The sequence below is a fragment of the Microcaecilia unicolor genome, unplaced genomic scaffold (assembly GCF_901765095.1).
Source record: "Microcaecilia unicolor unplaced genomic scaffold, aMicUni1.1, whole genome shotgun sequence".
Classification (NCBI taxonomy): domain Eukaryota; kingdom Metazoa; phylum Chordata; class Amphibia; order Gymnophiona; family Siphonopidae; genus Microcaecilia; species Microcaecilia unicolor.
In genome coordinates this window covers 64,107-80,759 of record NW_021963379.1, presented here as the reverse complement: position 1 = coordinate 80,759, position 16,653 = coordinate 64,107, and the positions used below count along the sequence as shown (strand labels likewise).

The 16,653-nt window shown below is 43.1% G+C and overlaps 1 protein-coding gene across 1 annotated transcript in view; it reads left to right on the top strand.

The window, feature by feature from the left end:
• The window catches only part of LOC115459261 (4-hydroxy-2-oxoglutarate aldolase, mitochondrial-like), a gene marked incomplete at its 5' end in the record, with an annotated part of 30,103 nt that overhangs the window by 9,708 nt on the left and 3,742 nt on the right, over positions 1–16,653 (top strand). Inside the window, 3 exon segments of the mRNA XM_030189113.1 lie at positions 5,313–5,409; positions 13,199–13,258; positions 13,261–13,331. Coding sequence (XP_030044973.1) covers positions 5,313–5,409; positions 13,199–13,258; positions 13,261–13,331 — 228 coding nt within the window.

Genomic DNA, 16,653 nt, shown 5'->3' with positions numbered 1-16,653 from the left:
CAGGTACTTGTGACCTGGATTTGCCGCTGTTGGAAACAGGATGCTGGGCTTGATGAACTTTCAATCTGTCCCAGTATGGCAATACTTATGAACTGCAGAATGGTAGTGACCTGGATTTGCCACTGTTGGAAACAGGATACGGGGCTGATGGACCTTTGGTCTGTCCCTGTATGGCAAAATTTACATACTTATGTATCGTTCAACCCCCTTTCTTAATATCCGCCTGTATTATCAGTTCCCAGCATGCTCAGAATGTGGTGACGAACTGCTGCTTATCACTTGCACTGGTAGAACATCTCAGGCTTTCTCATCTTCCTCTATGATTCTCACAGCACCAACACACAGTCCCAACACCCGTCCCCTTTAATGTCTTATTACCAAAGTAATCTATACAGCCACCCAAACTAGCAAGCTATTGTTCAAGTCATCCATCCTCCCTATGCTTATGCCATGCAGGTCCCCCTCCCCAGTTGCTTCTTGGAGGTCTGATGCAGTCTTGCCACTGCTGTTCAGGTTCTAACTGCTGCCCAGTGCAGATTAGCTTTTGGCTTCCCTGCATCTTCCTGTCATCACTGTTGCCTATATGGAACCCCCCCCCCCCAGTTTTACCCCCAATGATCTTATACAAAGCTGCAACCAATCCCCTTCCCTTATGTCCTTGGTACAAAAGTTCTTCTAAGGGTGTAAGCTTTCTAAAGAAGTCCTGCTGGTGTGTGTGGAGGTAGTGATTAAACCTGAAGCACTGGTTTGACAAGAGTTGATTTCCATTCGGAAGGAATGATACCCGAAGAACGACTCACCTTGAGCTACTACTGAAAAAGGTGTGAGCAAAAGCTAAATAAATATAAAATATTCAGAATCAAAGGCAATAATGCATGAGAAGAGAATGATAGCCATAGGAACTGAACGGGGTCAAGAAGACAGGTTGTTTTATGAGACTTAGAAAATATACACTCAGTAGAAGTGAGCGAAAGAAGGTTAAAAGAAGACCAACGATGGAATAAGCTGGGGAGGACTGGGGTAACAGCAGGAGGGGTAGAAACAGAAGACTGAGATGGTAAGGATAAGGTGGAGAGGAAGCTGGAAAACCGGTAAGAAGAGCATCGATCTTCCCTGAGAAATGAGCAGCAAAAGCAGGAGCAGTTAAAGTATGCTACTACTACTACTACTACTATTTAGCATTTCTATAGCGCTACAAGGCGTACGCAGCGCTGCACAAACATAGAAGAAAGACAGTCCCTGCTCAAAGAGCTTACAATCTAATAGACAAAAAATTAAAAAAAATAAAATAAGCAAATCAAATCAATTAATGTGAACGGGAAGGAAGAGAGGAGGGTAGGTGGAGGCGAGTGGTTACAAGTGGTTACGAGTCAAAAGCAATGTTAAAGAGGTGGGCTTTCAGTCTAGATTTAAAGGTGGCCAAGTACTACTACTATTTAGCATTTCTATAGCGCTACAACAGATATAAAGTCGAGGATGTAAAAGAAGTCAAATCCTTAACAACTTGAAATACTTAGGGCGATTGGGGGCCTTATCAATCAAGGTCATATAAAAAGAAGCCAAGCTTGGAAAGGTTGGGGCCTTGCAGTACTCTATTAAACTCGATATAGGGTTAAGCTATTACCCTCTCACTCTCATTCCTCTCTAGAATCCTTACCTTTCACCTTCAGACTACACCTGCCATACACTTCCTTCTCCTTTATCACCCTCCTGGTGGAGGAGTAGCCTAGTGGTTAGTGCAGTAGACTTTGATCCTGGGGAACTGAGTTCGATTGCCACTGCAGCTCCTTGTGACCCTGGGCAAGTCACTTAACCCTCCATTGCCCCTGGTACAAAATAAGTACCTGAATATATGTAAACTGCTTTGGATGTAGTTGCAAAAACCTCAGAAAGGCGGTATATCAAGTCCCATTTCCCTTTCCCTCCTGCTCATTCCTTTCAGCTTCTGTAGCATATACTCACTGACCACTGCTGGCATGGCTGCAACCCTTTTACCCTAGGAGACTTTAATATACACTTTGATGATCTCACCGCACCTTACCTGATCTCATTAGACTTATCTCAGATCTAAGCCTGATCCAACCTATTGACAAGCCTACACACACTGCAGTTCACACCCTTGATTCTTGCCATGGACTGATCACTGTCTAATCACCTTTTCTTGTGCCACATCCAAGCATCTCTGAAACAACCAGCTCAGACTTATAATTATTGAGATCTTAGTAAGCTGACATCTGAATTTCTCAAACAAACCCTGAATTAGATTATGACGCCTTTTTTGGACTTCCTCTGTCTGATCAGGCTTCGTGTTGGGATATCGCCCTCAAGAAAGCCTATGATAAAGTGGTTCCAATTTCTCACCTGTGCTTCTTGGTACAAACCAGAATTAAAACTCCTGAAACGCCAACTCCGTCACACTAAACGCCAGTGGAGGCGCCATTGCACTGTTACCTCCCTCCTTGCTTACAAAGAAAATGCACAAGTATGTAAATCCTCTATTTTGGAGGCTAAGAGGAAATACTACACAAAATGGATAACTAGGACTCTCAATACTTCAGCCTTTTATCTATGCCATTCTTAAATCTCTTACAAAACATTTCATTTCCTTTGACTCCTGAACTGTCCTTCTATCAGCTCAGGAGCTAGCTACGTTTTTTTTCAGAAAAATTGATATCTTTTCAAGACTCCTTAAATGTAGGGTTACCATATGGCTCCAGAAAAAGGAGGACACATTGATCCAGTCCGGGTTTTGCTTCCATTGACAGCAATGGAAATAAAACCCAGACTGGCTCAATCTGTCCTCCTTTTTCTGGAGCCATATGGTAATCCTACTTAAATGCTACCACTAATTCGGACAGTTTATTTCCAGACCTAACCACTCATAACTCCCTCAGTAGCTCCTTAATCAGCTTTAAGATCCCCTCCCTTCCTATGGTTACAGCAGTCGTAAAAACAGTGAAGCCCAGCACTTCATGACCCTAATCCCTCTAAAATCATTAAGTGTTTCTTCATTCTGCTAGGCCCCTATATTCACCTCATGATCACAGATAATCTTTCACAGGGCTATTGACCCTGAGCATTGGAAGACATTTATTATTGTCCAAAGATCACTCACAACCCTCCACTACATGTTCTAATTATCATCCGATCGCCAATCTTCCATTCATGATTAAGATCCTTGAAAATATTGTCCTCTCTCAGCGTAATGACTTCATTGATAAGATAAATGTCCTCCAACTGAACCAGACTGGCTTCAGAAAACATCACAGCACAGAAATGACATTAAAAGGTATCACCACAGCTATTTATTATTATCTTGGTCAAACTACATCAGTATTCCTTCTTTCTTTAAATCTTTCAGCTGCATTTGATCTTGTAGATCACTCCATCTTACTACAACAGTTATATGACATTGGAATTATAGGATTAGTGTATGATTAGTTTCAATCATATCTGACATCCAGAAAACATACAGTAAGGTACCAGAATATATGTCCACATCAAAGTCGTTGGACACTTCGAGCTTCATAAAAGCTCTCAGAAGGTTCCTCTCAATCCGCGGCCCAGCCAAGCAGATTCGCTCTGATTGTGGATCTAATTTCATAAGCACTTGCAAAGAGCTGAAAATACACTCAGAGAAGATCAACGCACCAGCTATCGAAAAATACCTGAACGACCACCACTGCACGTGGATATTCAACCCCCCCCATGCTTCGAATATGGGAGGAGTTTGGGAGCGCATGATTGGGATTGCTTGCCGCATTCTCGACTCTATGCTATTAGAAGCAGGGGCTAATCGCCTCATCCATGAGGTGCTGACCACACTTCTGTCATCAATGCGAGACCTCTGATCCCAGTGTCCTCAGATCCAGAGTCGCCTTGGGTCCATACTCATCTGATTGTGGCATATCCTTGGGTCCATACTCATCTGATTATGGCATCGCCACTTTTTAACATCTTTATGGTGCCACTACAATCCATCCAATCCATAGGTTTTACAGCGTACATATATGCAGATGACATTCAGATCCTTTTTTCTTTTGATTCTTCCATCATGCAGGACATTCATAATATCAATGACAGAATATCACAAATTGCGAACTGGCTGACTGACAATAGACTGAAGCTAAGTCCCAATAAATCTAAGGCTTTATTATTTTCTGAGCCAGTTGATATGACACTTTCATCTCCAATCCTTCTTTGTGGCATCCAGGTTCTCCCAGTGCCTTTCCTATGGATACTGGGAGTTATACTGGAAAGCACACTTAGTTTTCACCCTTGGATCTCATCTGTAGTCCAGTGCTGTTTTTTTTTTAAACTATGCATGATAAGATTAGTCAGACCTCTTCTTCAGCACTCAACTCTTCAGATTCTTATTCATTCTTTTGTTCTTAGTCAAGTAGACTACTGCAACACGCTGTACAAAGGCCTTAAAACAAAAGAACTGCAGGGTTTACAATTGATACAAAGTAATAACTGGAACCAGGAAATTCAAGCATGCCACTCCGTTCCTAAAAGCTGACTCTTTCTGACAGAATAACTTATAAAATCCTTTTACTGGTTTTTAACATTCAAAGCACAGGCTTTGCGCTCTTTCTATCCCGTTTACTGATACCATATTCTTCACTTCATGCCCTCAGGTCATCACAACCACGACGCTTGGTAGTCCCTTCTTTCAGACTAAGTATGATACCACTTGTCACTCTCTCTTCTCCATTACAGGCCCTACCTTCTGGCATGCATTGCCCCTCTCTCTGCAAACACAGACCTCTTTAGACAAATTCAGATCTGATTTGAAAACTTTTTAAAATTTAACCATCTTTACTTAAAACTCTCAATAATTTCCACCCTTTTCATACAGGGTGTTCTGTGAGACGATTCTCAGCATGATCCTGCAGGCTATAACACTTATCGCCTCTTCCCCTTCCCTTATTACTCTCCTTACTTTTTCTATCACAAATTGTAGTTCTTCCCTCTTTCCTTACTTCTTTCCCTCACCACCAAGTCTTTTCTCTACACACTATTCCTACATCTGTATTATTGTATTAGCACTGTAAACAACTTAGCAATCACTTAATAAACTTGGAAACTTGGCATGGTCCTTGCTTTCCAGTCACCCCTTAGTATGAAAGCAGCACTGCATGTAGAATAAGTGTGTTTCAATTGTTAGCTTTGAGATTTTGCAAATAGAATTATGAACATTCCAAGAAATTCCAAGAACTTTATACTGTCAGAGGATTGGACAGTGCAGAGGAGTCTACCAGCTGCTATAATGTTATGAATGGTTTAATCTTTATTGTCTCTATTTTTAGATAACTCGCATTGCCCTGATTGTTCACAAAACCCAAAAGCAAGATTTCCAGGTGTTGTCCGGATCAGCAGGATTCTTGCTCGCGGGGTACAGTGTGGGTAAGTTGATTAGAACTTTTCTCATTTACTCTTGGGACCTGATATGGCAGGGTGTTCCCTCTTCTGAGCCTGAGGGGAAAAAGGTTTTATAAATCTATTTTAGTCAGGAGACTTCTGTATTAGTGAAGTATTTTTACGATTGTTTTACTTTTGCAAAATGCCTTGAACCCCCTGTCAGGAGATAGAAGTGGGATAGAAATGGCCAAACTGAACTAAAATAAATATGGCCTATTGTATCTTGTTGAGCATTGGCGGCACACCTTCATCTAGAATTGACGTCACTCTGTTAGGGCACATTGCCTGGCTTTCATAGTTTTGCTCTAATTTCAGAATGTACTGATGGTGAATTTATATACCATATATACTCGACTATAAACCCATCGGAATATAAACTGAGAACATTTTCCCCTAAAAAAGGGAGGAAAATGTTAACTCAAATATAAACCAAGGACTTATATTCCGGCATTCCTCACCTTCCCCCCTCCCCCAGGATGTCTGGCATTTCCCCCCTCCCTGTGATGTCCATCTTTCTTCTCTTTACCCTCCCTCTCCTGAGTTGGCCAAAGCTGACATAAAAACAATCACGGTGGACTGGTGAGGGGCCTTGAGCATCCTTGCATGCTCAAAGTCTGCTGGCTCCTGCCCCTTCCATAACAGGAAGTTTTAAGGGGCAAGAGTCAGCAGGCCTTGAGCAAGCATAGATGCTGAAGGCCCTGCATGGACCCAGCACAATCCTTTTTGGGACAGCATCGGCCAGCCCAGAAGAGGGAGGGAAGGGGGGGAGGAATGTTGGGCAGCACAGGGGAGGGGGGAGGAGGGAAGGGGAGGAATGTTGAAGATCACAGGGGAGGGGATGCAATTTTTGATTTTTTTTGGGGCCAAAAATTCTTGGTTTATACTTGAGTATATATGGTACTCTTCCAACACCCTATCCTCTTTTTTCTTCCAGCAATACAAGGTGCTTTTTGACAGGGCCAGCCTTAGCAATTGCACAGCCCTGTGTGGACCAGTTTGGTGGGGACCCCCACCGCCCAGGACTTAAAATGTTAAATGAATGATCCTTCTAGTCATCTCTCCTCTGTTAATATGACTGTAATTGAGGTTGGCTTGGAAAAATTGGTGCTACTGCAGGACCCACCCCCACATTTTATTTTATGTATTTTTGTTACATTTGTACCCTGGCTCTTTCCCACTCATGGCAGGCTCAATGCAGCAGGCAATGGAGGGTTTAAGTGACTTGCCCCGAGTCACAAGGAGCTGCCTGTGATGGGAATTGAACTCAGTTCTGCAGGACCAAAGTCCACCACCCTAACCACTAGGCCACTCCTCCACATAACATATGTGAGTAGGTGAAGCTGAAAATAAAATGGTGCTATCCCTTTGAGAAGCGTAAAACCAAAGGGCAAGGGGGAGTGAGAGGGAAGAGATGTAAGGGCTGGCCTGTAGTGTGGCGGGAGGAGTATAGAGCATCAGTGCTGGGAAGCATGATTTCTAAGGGGGAGAGCCGGGAGGAGAGAGAGAAGGAGATTGAAAGGGAAAATAAGCTTTAACTTTTGATCAGCCACTGGTTGCAAAGCTGATTCAGTTAAGCACTGAGCCTCTAGGAGCATAGGGAGGCCATCCCTGTTATTCCTACTTAACGCTGGCCCCACTTTTTAGCTTTAAGATTGGGGAATATGAAAACCCCTAAAAAGAAAAAGCCATTGCTCACAGTCTTTCCTGAAGTTCAACCATCAGGGTGAACTATCCCCCACCTGAAATGAGAGCAAAGGCACAACAGAGAGGGATATTTGATGTGGGATTTTTGGTTGGAGAGAGGAGGTATTTTTGCTTCCAACAGGGGTCAGAAGGGAATGAAGGAGTAGCCAGGGAAGCCAATATTCAAATCTCACTGTGGCTCCTTTGTGATCATTGGGCAAGTCGCTTAACTCTCTAGTGCTACTGTACCTGAATGTAATTCACCTTGAGTTACTATTGAAAAGACATGAGCTAAATCTAGGGTTACCATTTTTTGTCCTCTGAAAAAGAGGACACATGTCACGCCCCCCGCCCCCCCCCGCCCCCCCATGTCCCTTTCGGATCTCCACCCCTGTCACATTCCCTTCCCCCCAGGCCACATATTCCCCACCCCCGCCCCCCGTCACCCTCCCCTCCCCCTTCTCATATATTCCCCTCCCCTTACTTACTATCTACTGCCCTGGTGGTCTAGTGACCTCTTCGGGCAGGAAAGAGCCCCCTCTTTCTGTCTGGAGCACTGCCTTGCCCTGCATCCTTCTCAGTATTGGCTCGGGATTCAAAATGGCCGCCGAGAGTTGAAATCTCCCAAGGCCGCTTCAACTCTTGGCAGCCATTTTGAATCCCGAGCCGAGACTGAGAAGGATGCAGGCAAGGGCAGACAGCACTCTGGACAGGAAAGAGGGGGCTCTTTCCTGCCCCAAAGAGGTCACTAGACCACCAGGGCAGATAGTAAGTAAGGGGAGGGGAGGGGAGACCCACAGTGCCGCCCGCCCGCCCGTTTGTCCAGAAATCCGGACAAACAGGCAGGCAGGCAAAACCCACCAGACGCCCCAGACATGTCCTCAAAAAGAGGACATGTCCAGGGAAATCTGGACATATGGTAACCCTAGCTAAATCCAAAATATTACTTCCAGCATGAGATGGTACCCTGTAGTGATAATGATACATAATACAGATAATGGCATAATCCTACAGGTTAAAGACAGGATCATTCCTGTAATAAAGAGAGAAAATTACAGTAGATGAAATCTATACAGCCTATCCAGTCTGCCCATCCAAAGCAACTGCTCATTTCTACAATCCCTTCTTCTTTCTCAGAATAAGAACATACAGCCAATGTTTAAACATTGTGGTTGACATTGCGGCGGTATTCAGACCGCTGTCCAGATAACTATCCATACAAAGTTAGGACATATCACAGCTTTCTTGATAACTAGCTACTTTGCCCACGCTCTGCCTCGGCACCATCCAGATAATGTTGCTGAAAATTGACAGCGCAAGTTATTCAAAGTGGTTAAATTGCAAGGGGACCTTATGAAACTGGGCATCCAAATGGCAGATGGTATTTAATGTGAGCAAGTGCAAAGTTATGCATGTGGGAAAGAGGAACCCAAATTATATCTACATGATGCAAGGTTCCACATTAGGAGTCACCGTCCAGGAAAGGATTTATGTGTTATTGTTGATAATACGCTGAAACTCTCCGCTCAGTGTGTAGCAGTGTCTCAGAAAGCAAATAGAATTTTAGGAATTATTAAGAAAGGAATGGAGAATAAAACTGAGAATATTATATCTTTGTATCACTCAATGGTACGATTGCACCTTGAATATTGTGTGCAATTTTTGTCACTGCATCTCCAAAAAGATATAGCAGAATTAGAAAAGGTACAGAAAAAGGCAACAAAAGTGATAAAGGGGTTGGGACGATTTCCCTATGAGGAAAGGTTAAAGAGGCTAGGGCTCTTCAGTTTGGAGAAGACAGCTGATGGGAGATATGATAGAAGTCTATAAAATACTGAGCGGAGTGAAACGGGTAGACGTAAATCTCTTTCCAAAAAACTACTAGGACTAGGGGACACGCAATGAAGTTACTAAGTAGTAAATTTAAAACAAACTGTAGAAAATATTTCTTCACTCAATGTGTAACTCTGGAATTCATTGCCAGAGAATATGGTAAAAGCAGTTAGCTTAGCAGGGTTTAAAAAAGGTTTGGCTAATTTCCTAAAAGAAAAGTCCATTAGCCATTATTAAAATGCACTTAGGAAAATCCACTGCTTATTTCTAGGTTACAAAAATTCAAAAAAACAAAACTAATGGCTAAACCTTGTCCAACAATAATTTGTAGAAATACACAACAATAACTAGACAAAGTAAATGTATTGCAATAAAAAATCTAACGACTGAAGAGGTTATCTCATAACATCCAGAGTGTCCATGTATGCCAACTGCTGTTATGGCTCACAGGTCTGTATATATTTGTAATCATTGAACACCTCCAGCCAGCCAGTAGTACCAAATAGTGCTCATATAAAATAGCTTAAGTGCCTCTTTGTTATTCACTGATTTTTCATTGATTGAATGAAAGCATAGATATCTAGGCACAGGAATATCAATGTGTACTACTGTTCAAAAAAATTCAAAAATTAAACATTATTGCAATAAATAAGCAAATAATGCACAAAATCCACTTAACTTGAGAGCTCCAAGCGCTATCTAGTATCTTCTACGGCTGGAGCTCATCGGGTTTCACCTTGACATTGTGAAACCTCATTGGCAACTCCGATAATGTTGTAAGCCCGACAGGACCCTGTTTTCGCGGTCTCTTGCTTTGTCAAGGGCATAAATTTCTGAAAAACGGAGAAAAACTTATTAGTATTAATAACAACTTAGCTAACGCTTACTTGCTATAAACACCTGGCGTCAGGACTCACTGCAACAATGACTAATGTCGGTATATCGCCAATCCAAAATGGCGTTGGCGTTGTAGTTATATCTCTTATAGGCTCCACCCCTTGAGGTCACGTCATGAACAGCTGATCGTGTAGATGAATGAAAATTAAAAGAAACAGTTCCAATGTAGATGAGCATTCAAGCCCTGAGGCTCTACTGTGTTCAAACGAAAAATCCATTGAGTTTCTTTCTGTAACAATAGTCTATTAATGTTGCCTCCACGAGCATTAGGCATAATACAGTCAATCACCATGCATCTTAAAGATTCAATCGAGTGCTGATTCAAAATGCAATGTTGGACAGCGGAGCTCCAATAGTACGGGCAGAAATTCTAGATCTATGTTCAACCATTCTTGCATTCAAGGATCTATTGGATTTACCAATGTATATCTTATCGCATGGACATCTAATGTAATAAATAATGTGAGTAGTACGGCAGGTCGTTTGATGTTAAGTTGAACTGTCTGACCATTATGGTGGAAGCTGGCTGTCTCGATAGTCATTGGGCATGTTTTGCATCCATTTCTATTACATTTTTTGTGACTGCCATGCATGTTGAGCCAGTGGTTGTAAATCTGGCAAATCAGCCGGACTTTGGAAGGGTACTGCCAGCGAAACTAATAGATTTTCAAACATGGTTAAACAATTGTCATCCTCGGATTCAGTTCACTGTGACTTTTTCAGATAACAACATTCATTTCCTTGATGTAGAAATCACTTTGAGGGACAGTGGTTTTCAAACTAAGGTATATACCAAATCTACAGATAGGAATTCTATCCTAGAATATGGTAGCTGTCATCCTAAAACCCTCCGCCAAAGTTTGCCGTTCTCACAATTTTTACGATTCAACGGATCTGTACAGATGAATCGGAATTCCGCCAGCAAGCCCACACATTTAGCTCTAAACTACTACAACGAAACTATCCTAAAGCAGTTTTGAATAAAGCTTACACGAGGGCCAAATATGTGAACCGCGACTTGCTCTTACAGAATATGACACAGATCCACAAGAAGATCCTATGATGACCTTTATTATGAGATATGTACAAGGAGGAGAAGCCGCTACACACATTATCAAACAGCACTGGGATATCATGCGTGCCCATCCCATTTTTCGAAAATTGCCGCTTGAGGATGGCTTTCTCCTCGTGCACGCAACCTTAGTGAAATTTTAAGTCTGGCTGATTTGCCAGATTTTACAACCACTGGGCTCAACATGCATGGCAGTCACAAAAATGTAATAGAAATGGATGCAAAACATGCCCAATGACTATCGAGACAGCCAGCTTCCACCATAATGGTCAGACAGTTCAACTTAAACATCAAACGACCTGCCGTACTACTCACATTATTTATTACATTAGATGTCCATGCGATAAGATATACATTGGTAAATCCAATTAGATCCTTGAATGCAAGAATGGTTGAACATAGATCTAGAATTTCTGCCCGTACTATTGGAGCTCCGCTTGTCCAACATTGCATTTTGAATCAGCACTCGATTGAATCTTTAAGATGCATGGTGATTGACTGTATTATGCCTAATGCTCGTGGAGGCAACATTAATAGACTATTGTTACAGAAAGAAACTCAATGGATTTTTCGTTTGAACACAGTAGAGCCTCAGGGCTTGAATGCTCATCTACATTGGAACTGTTTCTTTTAATTTCATTCATCTACACGATCAGCTGTTCATGACGTGACCTCAAGGGGTGGAGCCTATAAGAGATATAACTACAACGCCAACGCCATTTTGGATTGGCGATATACCGACATTAGTCATTGTTGCAGTGAGTCCTGACGCCAGGTGTTTATAGCAAGTAAGCGTTAGCTAAGTTGTTATTAATACTAATAAGTTTTTCTCCGTTTTTCAGAAATTTATGCCCTTGACAAAGCAAGAGACCGCGAAACAGGGTCCTGTCGGGCTTACAACATTATCGGAGTTGCCAATGAGGTTTCACAATGTCAAGGTGAAACCCGATGAGCTCCAGCCGTAGAAGATACTAGATAGCGCTTGGAGCTCTCAAGTTAAGTGGATTTTGTGCATTATTTGCTTATTTATTGCAATAATGTTTAATTTTTGAATTTTTTGAACAGTAGTACACATTGATATTCCTGTGCCTAGATATCTATGCTTTCATTCAATCAATGAAAAATCAGTGAATAACAAAGAGGCACTTAAGCTTATTTATATGAGCACTATTTGGTACTACTGGCTGGCTGGAGGTGTTCAATGATTACAAATATATACAGACCTGTGAGCCATAACAGCAGTTGGCATACATGGACACTCTGGATGTTATGAGATAACCTCTTCAGTCGTTAGATTTTTTATTGCAATACATTTACTTTGTCTAGTTATTGTTGTGTATTTCTAGGTTAAGCAGCATAAAATCTGTTTTGCTGTTCTGGGATCTTGCCAGGTACTAGTGACCTAGATTGACCACTGTTGGAAACAGGATACTGGACTTGATGGACCTTCGGTCTGTCCCAGTATGGTAACGCTTATGTTCTTACCTGCTTTTATCCAGATAATCCCTTTGAACATTGGGCCCATAGACCAGAATGGTAGATAGAGACTACAGCCAATTTAGAAGGGACTGGTTTAAGGGAAGTTATCAAGGTGCAGTAAAAGATTGCCTTTTACTGCACTGTGATATACCATGGGATTCAGCACACATGTAAATGGCAGTTGCACGCTTAGCACTGTTCTGTAATCTTAGTGCACAAATGGCTTAGTATGTAAATGGAAAGGGATGTTCACAGGGGAGGAGCATGGGTGGGACATAAATGGGACCTGTTCCCAAGCTCTGCACCATGGCACCCTGGTGCACTGCAGCAAACTCTCAGCTACTGCTCCCCCCAATCTAGCATCTGCCTCCTCTATGTCCCTGCTTCCCCCCCCCACCCATCCCTGCTGCTGCTGCTTCTCTAGGTCTCTCGGCGGCCCTGATTTTGGCCTACTGAAGTAGCTTGTGGAAGGAATTACATTTCTTTTATGAATCACTTTTATTGAGTTTTAGAAACTGGATACAGTGTGAACCAGGAACAGTGTGAACCAGGAACAGTATAAACCATTATTATAAGAACATAAGAATAGCCATACTGGGTCAGACCAATGGTCCATCTAGCCCAGTATCATTTTTCCAACAGTGGCCAATCCAGGTCACAAGTACCTGGTAGAAACCCAAATGGTAGCAACATTCCATGTTACCAATCCCAGGGTAAGCAGTGGCTTTCCTATATCGATAGACATGGGCATATGCAATATACAACTCCCCCCACCCCCCATTTCTTTTAACCTGCTCCTCTTCGTTCTAGGTGCTGTTGGTGGCGTGTGTGCACTTGCTAACATCCTTGGAGCACAAGTGTGTGAGCTGGAAAACTCTGGTGGGCCGGCCAGTGGGATAAAGCTAGAGATTTACAGTACCGTCTAATAGAGCCAAACACTGCAGTAAGCTGGAGACAGGCTTTATTTTATATATATTAGAGGCTCAGAGTATTCTCATTCATTGTCCTTTCTCATATCTTCCTATTTCCATTTGAAGGAGTGCATATAGATGACTGGATGTGCTGTTTCTAGATTCTTCTCTTCTTTCTATTTACTCAAGTCAAAATGCAGTGTCATTATTGCGATAGCTCATTTATAATAGCTCAGAGGATCTGTAAATGCTGAAAGTGGGGAGGGAGGTTAGTAAAGGGTAAAGAGGTCATAGATTTGATATACTGCCTTTCTGTGGTACAACCAAAGCGGTTTTACATTTATTTTATGCAGGTACTTTCTCTATCCCTTGCGGGCTCACAGTCTAAGTTTTGTATCCGGAGCAATGGAGAGTTAAGTGACTTTCCCAGAGTCACAAGGAGCTGCAGTGGAAATCGAATCCAGTTACGAGCATGTGCATATGGAAGGCTGCGTAAAGGGCCTGAAAATGCTCAAGCCTGGCATTTTTCTACAACTTGGTATGAGCTGCACTCCTTTTTTAGATGGCAGCAGCATGCGGCATGTATTAAGATTTCAGTTCTAGTGTATGGGGACTCACCAGAAGTGAAATCTTAATAACCGCTGTTTGCTGCTGGAATCTGAGGAATGAGTGGTGCTATATCGAAATACAAAAAAAAAAAAAGATGCTGGGCTCAAGCCACTTCTCCTCCTACCTCTGGGCATTTCTTCTCTGCTGCCACCCCCTCAGAGCCTTAGACATGTGCAAATGAACAATTTGCTGCTTTGAGTACAGTGGGTTTGGCTGGCCCACGGCTATGGAGTGGCTTGTGCCCTTTCAGCCCCCCTCCCCTCGTGGCTATGCCCCTGTGTTTGGATTCTAGGGAAATTGAGGGCACAGATATTGGCTGATTTCAGTGTATTACCATACAGGTAGAAGTGGCGCTTTCTGTCACAAACTTTGGAGCTGGATAACTGGTCTGGAGGAGGCCTCAATTAGTAGGAGACTATAATTAGATGGCAAATTCCATGTGAGATAGGACTCCAGTGGGTAGGGAGCAATATAAGTAAAAGGAAGGTATACATTGGCTCTGTAAAGAAAGGGTTCCAGGGGAGGAGGAGTATAGAAAGGCAGTATAGAAATAATTAAAATAAATATTTCTAGAGTCCACTGTACGCAAAGCAGACTAGATTATATTTTAGATTTAAATGATTTTATTGAACAATCGGATACATTCAAGTTCAGTATTTTACAATATCTCCCTTTCCTTCAACTTCCCACCCATCCCAATAATAACTTGTAACATATATTAAACAAATATAGAGAGTTATACCATTAAATAAGCATCTGAAATATGCATATTTTACAATAGTAAATCATACCAAACTCCCTCCTCATTTTACCTCCGTCTACCTCTGTTAAATCTGTTGTGTTAACAAGACATCAGTGGTGATTCTAGGTCAGCTGCCACCCGGGGCGGATCGCCACTGTGCACCCCCCCGCCCCCGGGTGCAGCGGCGTCCATCCCCCCAGGGTACAGCACGACACCCCCCCTCCCTGGCGCATCAAGCCCCCCCCCCCCCCCCGTGTGCATTCTTGGCTGCTGGAGGGTGCAGAGAGCAGCTGTGCGCCTGTCGGCTCCACTGGCTCCCTCTGCCCTGGAACAGGAAGTAACCTGTTCCGGGGCAGAGGTAGCAGGGAACCAGCGGAGCTGATAGGCGTGCAGCTGCTCTCTGCACCCTCCAGCAGCGTGCACCCGGGGCGGATCGCCCCCACCGCCCTGCCCTTCCTACGCCACTGCAAGACATAAAGCCCCATCTTAAAAGATACCAATTGTACACTATTTGTAATATTGTATGGGTCTGATAGTTGGCATTTCTCCCTTCCTAAGCTTACCCTCTTTCCCCTTCTTTTTCTAATCACCCCCCCCCCCCCCCCAAGAAACAAAAGATACATACCTTCTTACACGAGTGTCACGGTCTATCTCGGTTAGTCACTTGAAAATTGGACACAGACCCAAGAAGTGAACCCTTATGCTGATCCCAGGGTAGAGAGCCAGGCGAGGAGTTGATCCTAGAATAGGCAGTCTGATAGGCCCAAGGCTTCACCTGTGGTGACTGCCATTCCACAGAAGTTGAGCCCCTAGGTTCTGGCGGCCAGCAGGACTTCAATGGAAATTCCTGTGAGGAGACAGCGGGAACCTGGTCAAATACCTTTTGACCAGGTTCCCGCTGTTTCCTCACAGACAAGACAGGTACATCCCGGGTAGTCTCTTCCAGCCCAAATGGTGCTGCACATTCAGAGAGCACAAGGGATAATCCTTTCTCCTGAGAGAATGTAATAGTCCTGGAACTCGCTCCAAATTAGTTATTACTTATATAGTCTATTTATTATAACTTATGTTAACAGAAATTTTAACTGTACCATCCAGTACACAAAAGCAACAAATAACAGCAGATTTCCATGTCAGCTGTGATCCAATTGGACGTTATCCTCTATTCTAGCCTGGATATTAATCTTCCCACAGTAAAGGTGGTGTGTCAGAAAATCTTATCTACTCAGTCAATTACAACTTGAATGTCTAGGAGCCTGCGCAAAGCAAATCTATCACAGGCAATCGCTAGTCTATTGTTTTCATAGCAGTAGGCTTATTCTCTATTATAATTCTCTGGAGGGGGTTCGGAGCAAGATGGCGGCATGAGTGGAGTGTGTGAGCATTGCTCTGTGTGGTGCCGTTTTTCTTCTGTTTCCTAGTTCCAGTGCCACATACAAACCATAAAGGAGTGGTTCAGGTACTCCCCCCCCCCCCCCCACCAGCCAGAACCTCTTTGGCACAACAGAGCATTGAATGCTTCACCACCTGGAACCCCCAGAATACTGGTGTGGGTTCTCCTGCTGACTGAGCTTAGAGGAGCAGCCGTGGTCTTGGGAACGGAAACATCTTTCTCCCCTGGAAACCTGTTCCACCGTCTTGTTCAACAGAGCTCTCCACTTGTGTTCAAGCTCTCTCTGTGTCCGAAGTGGCAGGAGATGAAGAGCTTTGTTGAGGGGCCTGATGTGGAATTTAGGCCTGCTGTTGACGAGGTCAGCTTGAGAGCTGGTAAAGCTCTAGGGACGTGACTCTTGCTGAGATATGGGAGGTGCTCTGTAAGCTGGAAGGTATGGTGGCCAAATCTTCGTCAAAATTTTCATCATTTGTGAGTAGAATGGACTTAATAACCTGTTTCTGATATAACACAATAGTTTTTAAATCAGCTTTCTGAAGTCCTGGAAGAAATTGTGGCTTTGAAATCTGTATCATCCTCTTTGGTTAAAGATAATATGTTGATTCATAAT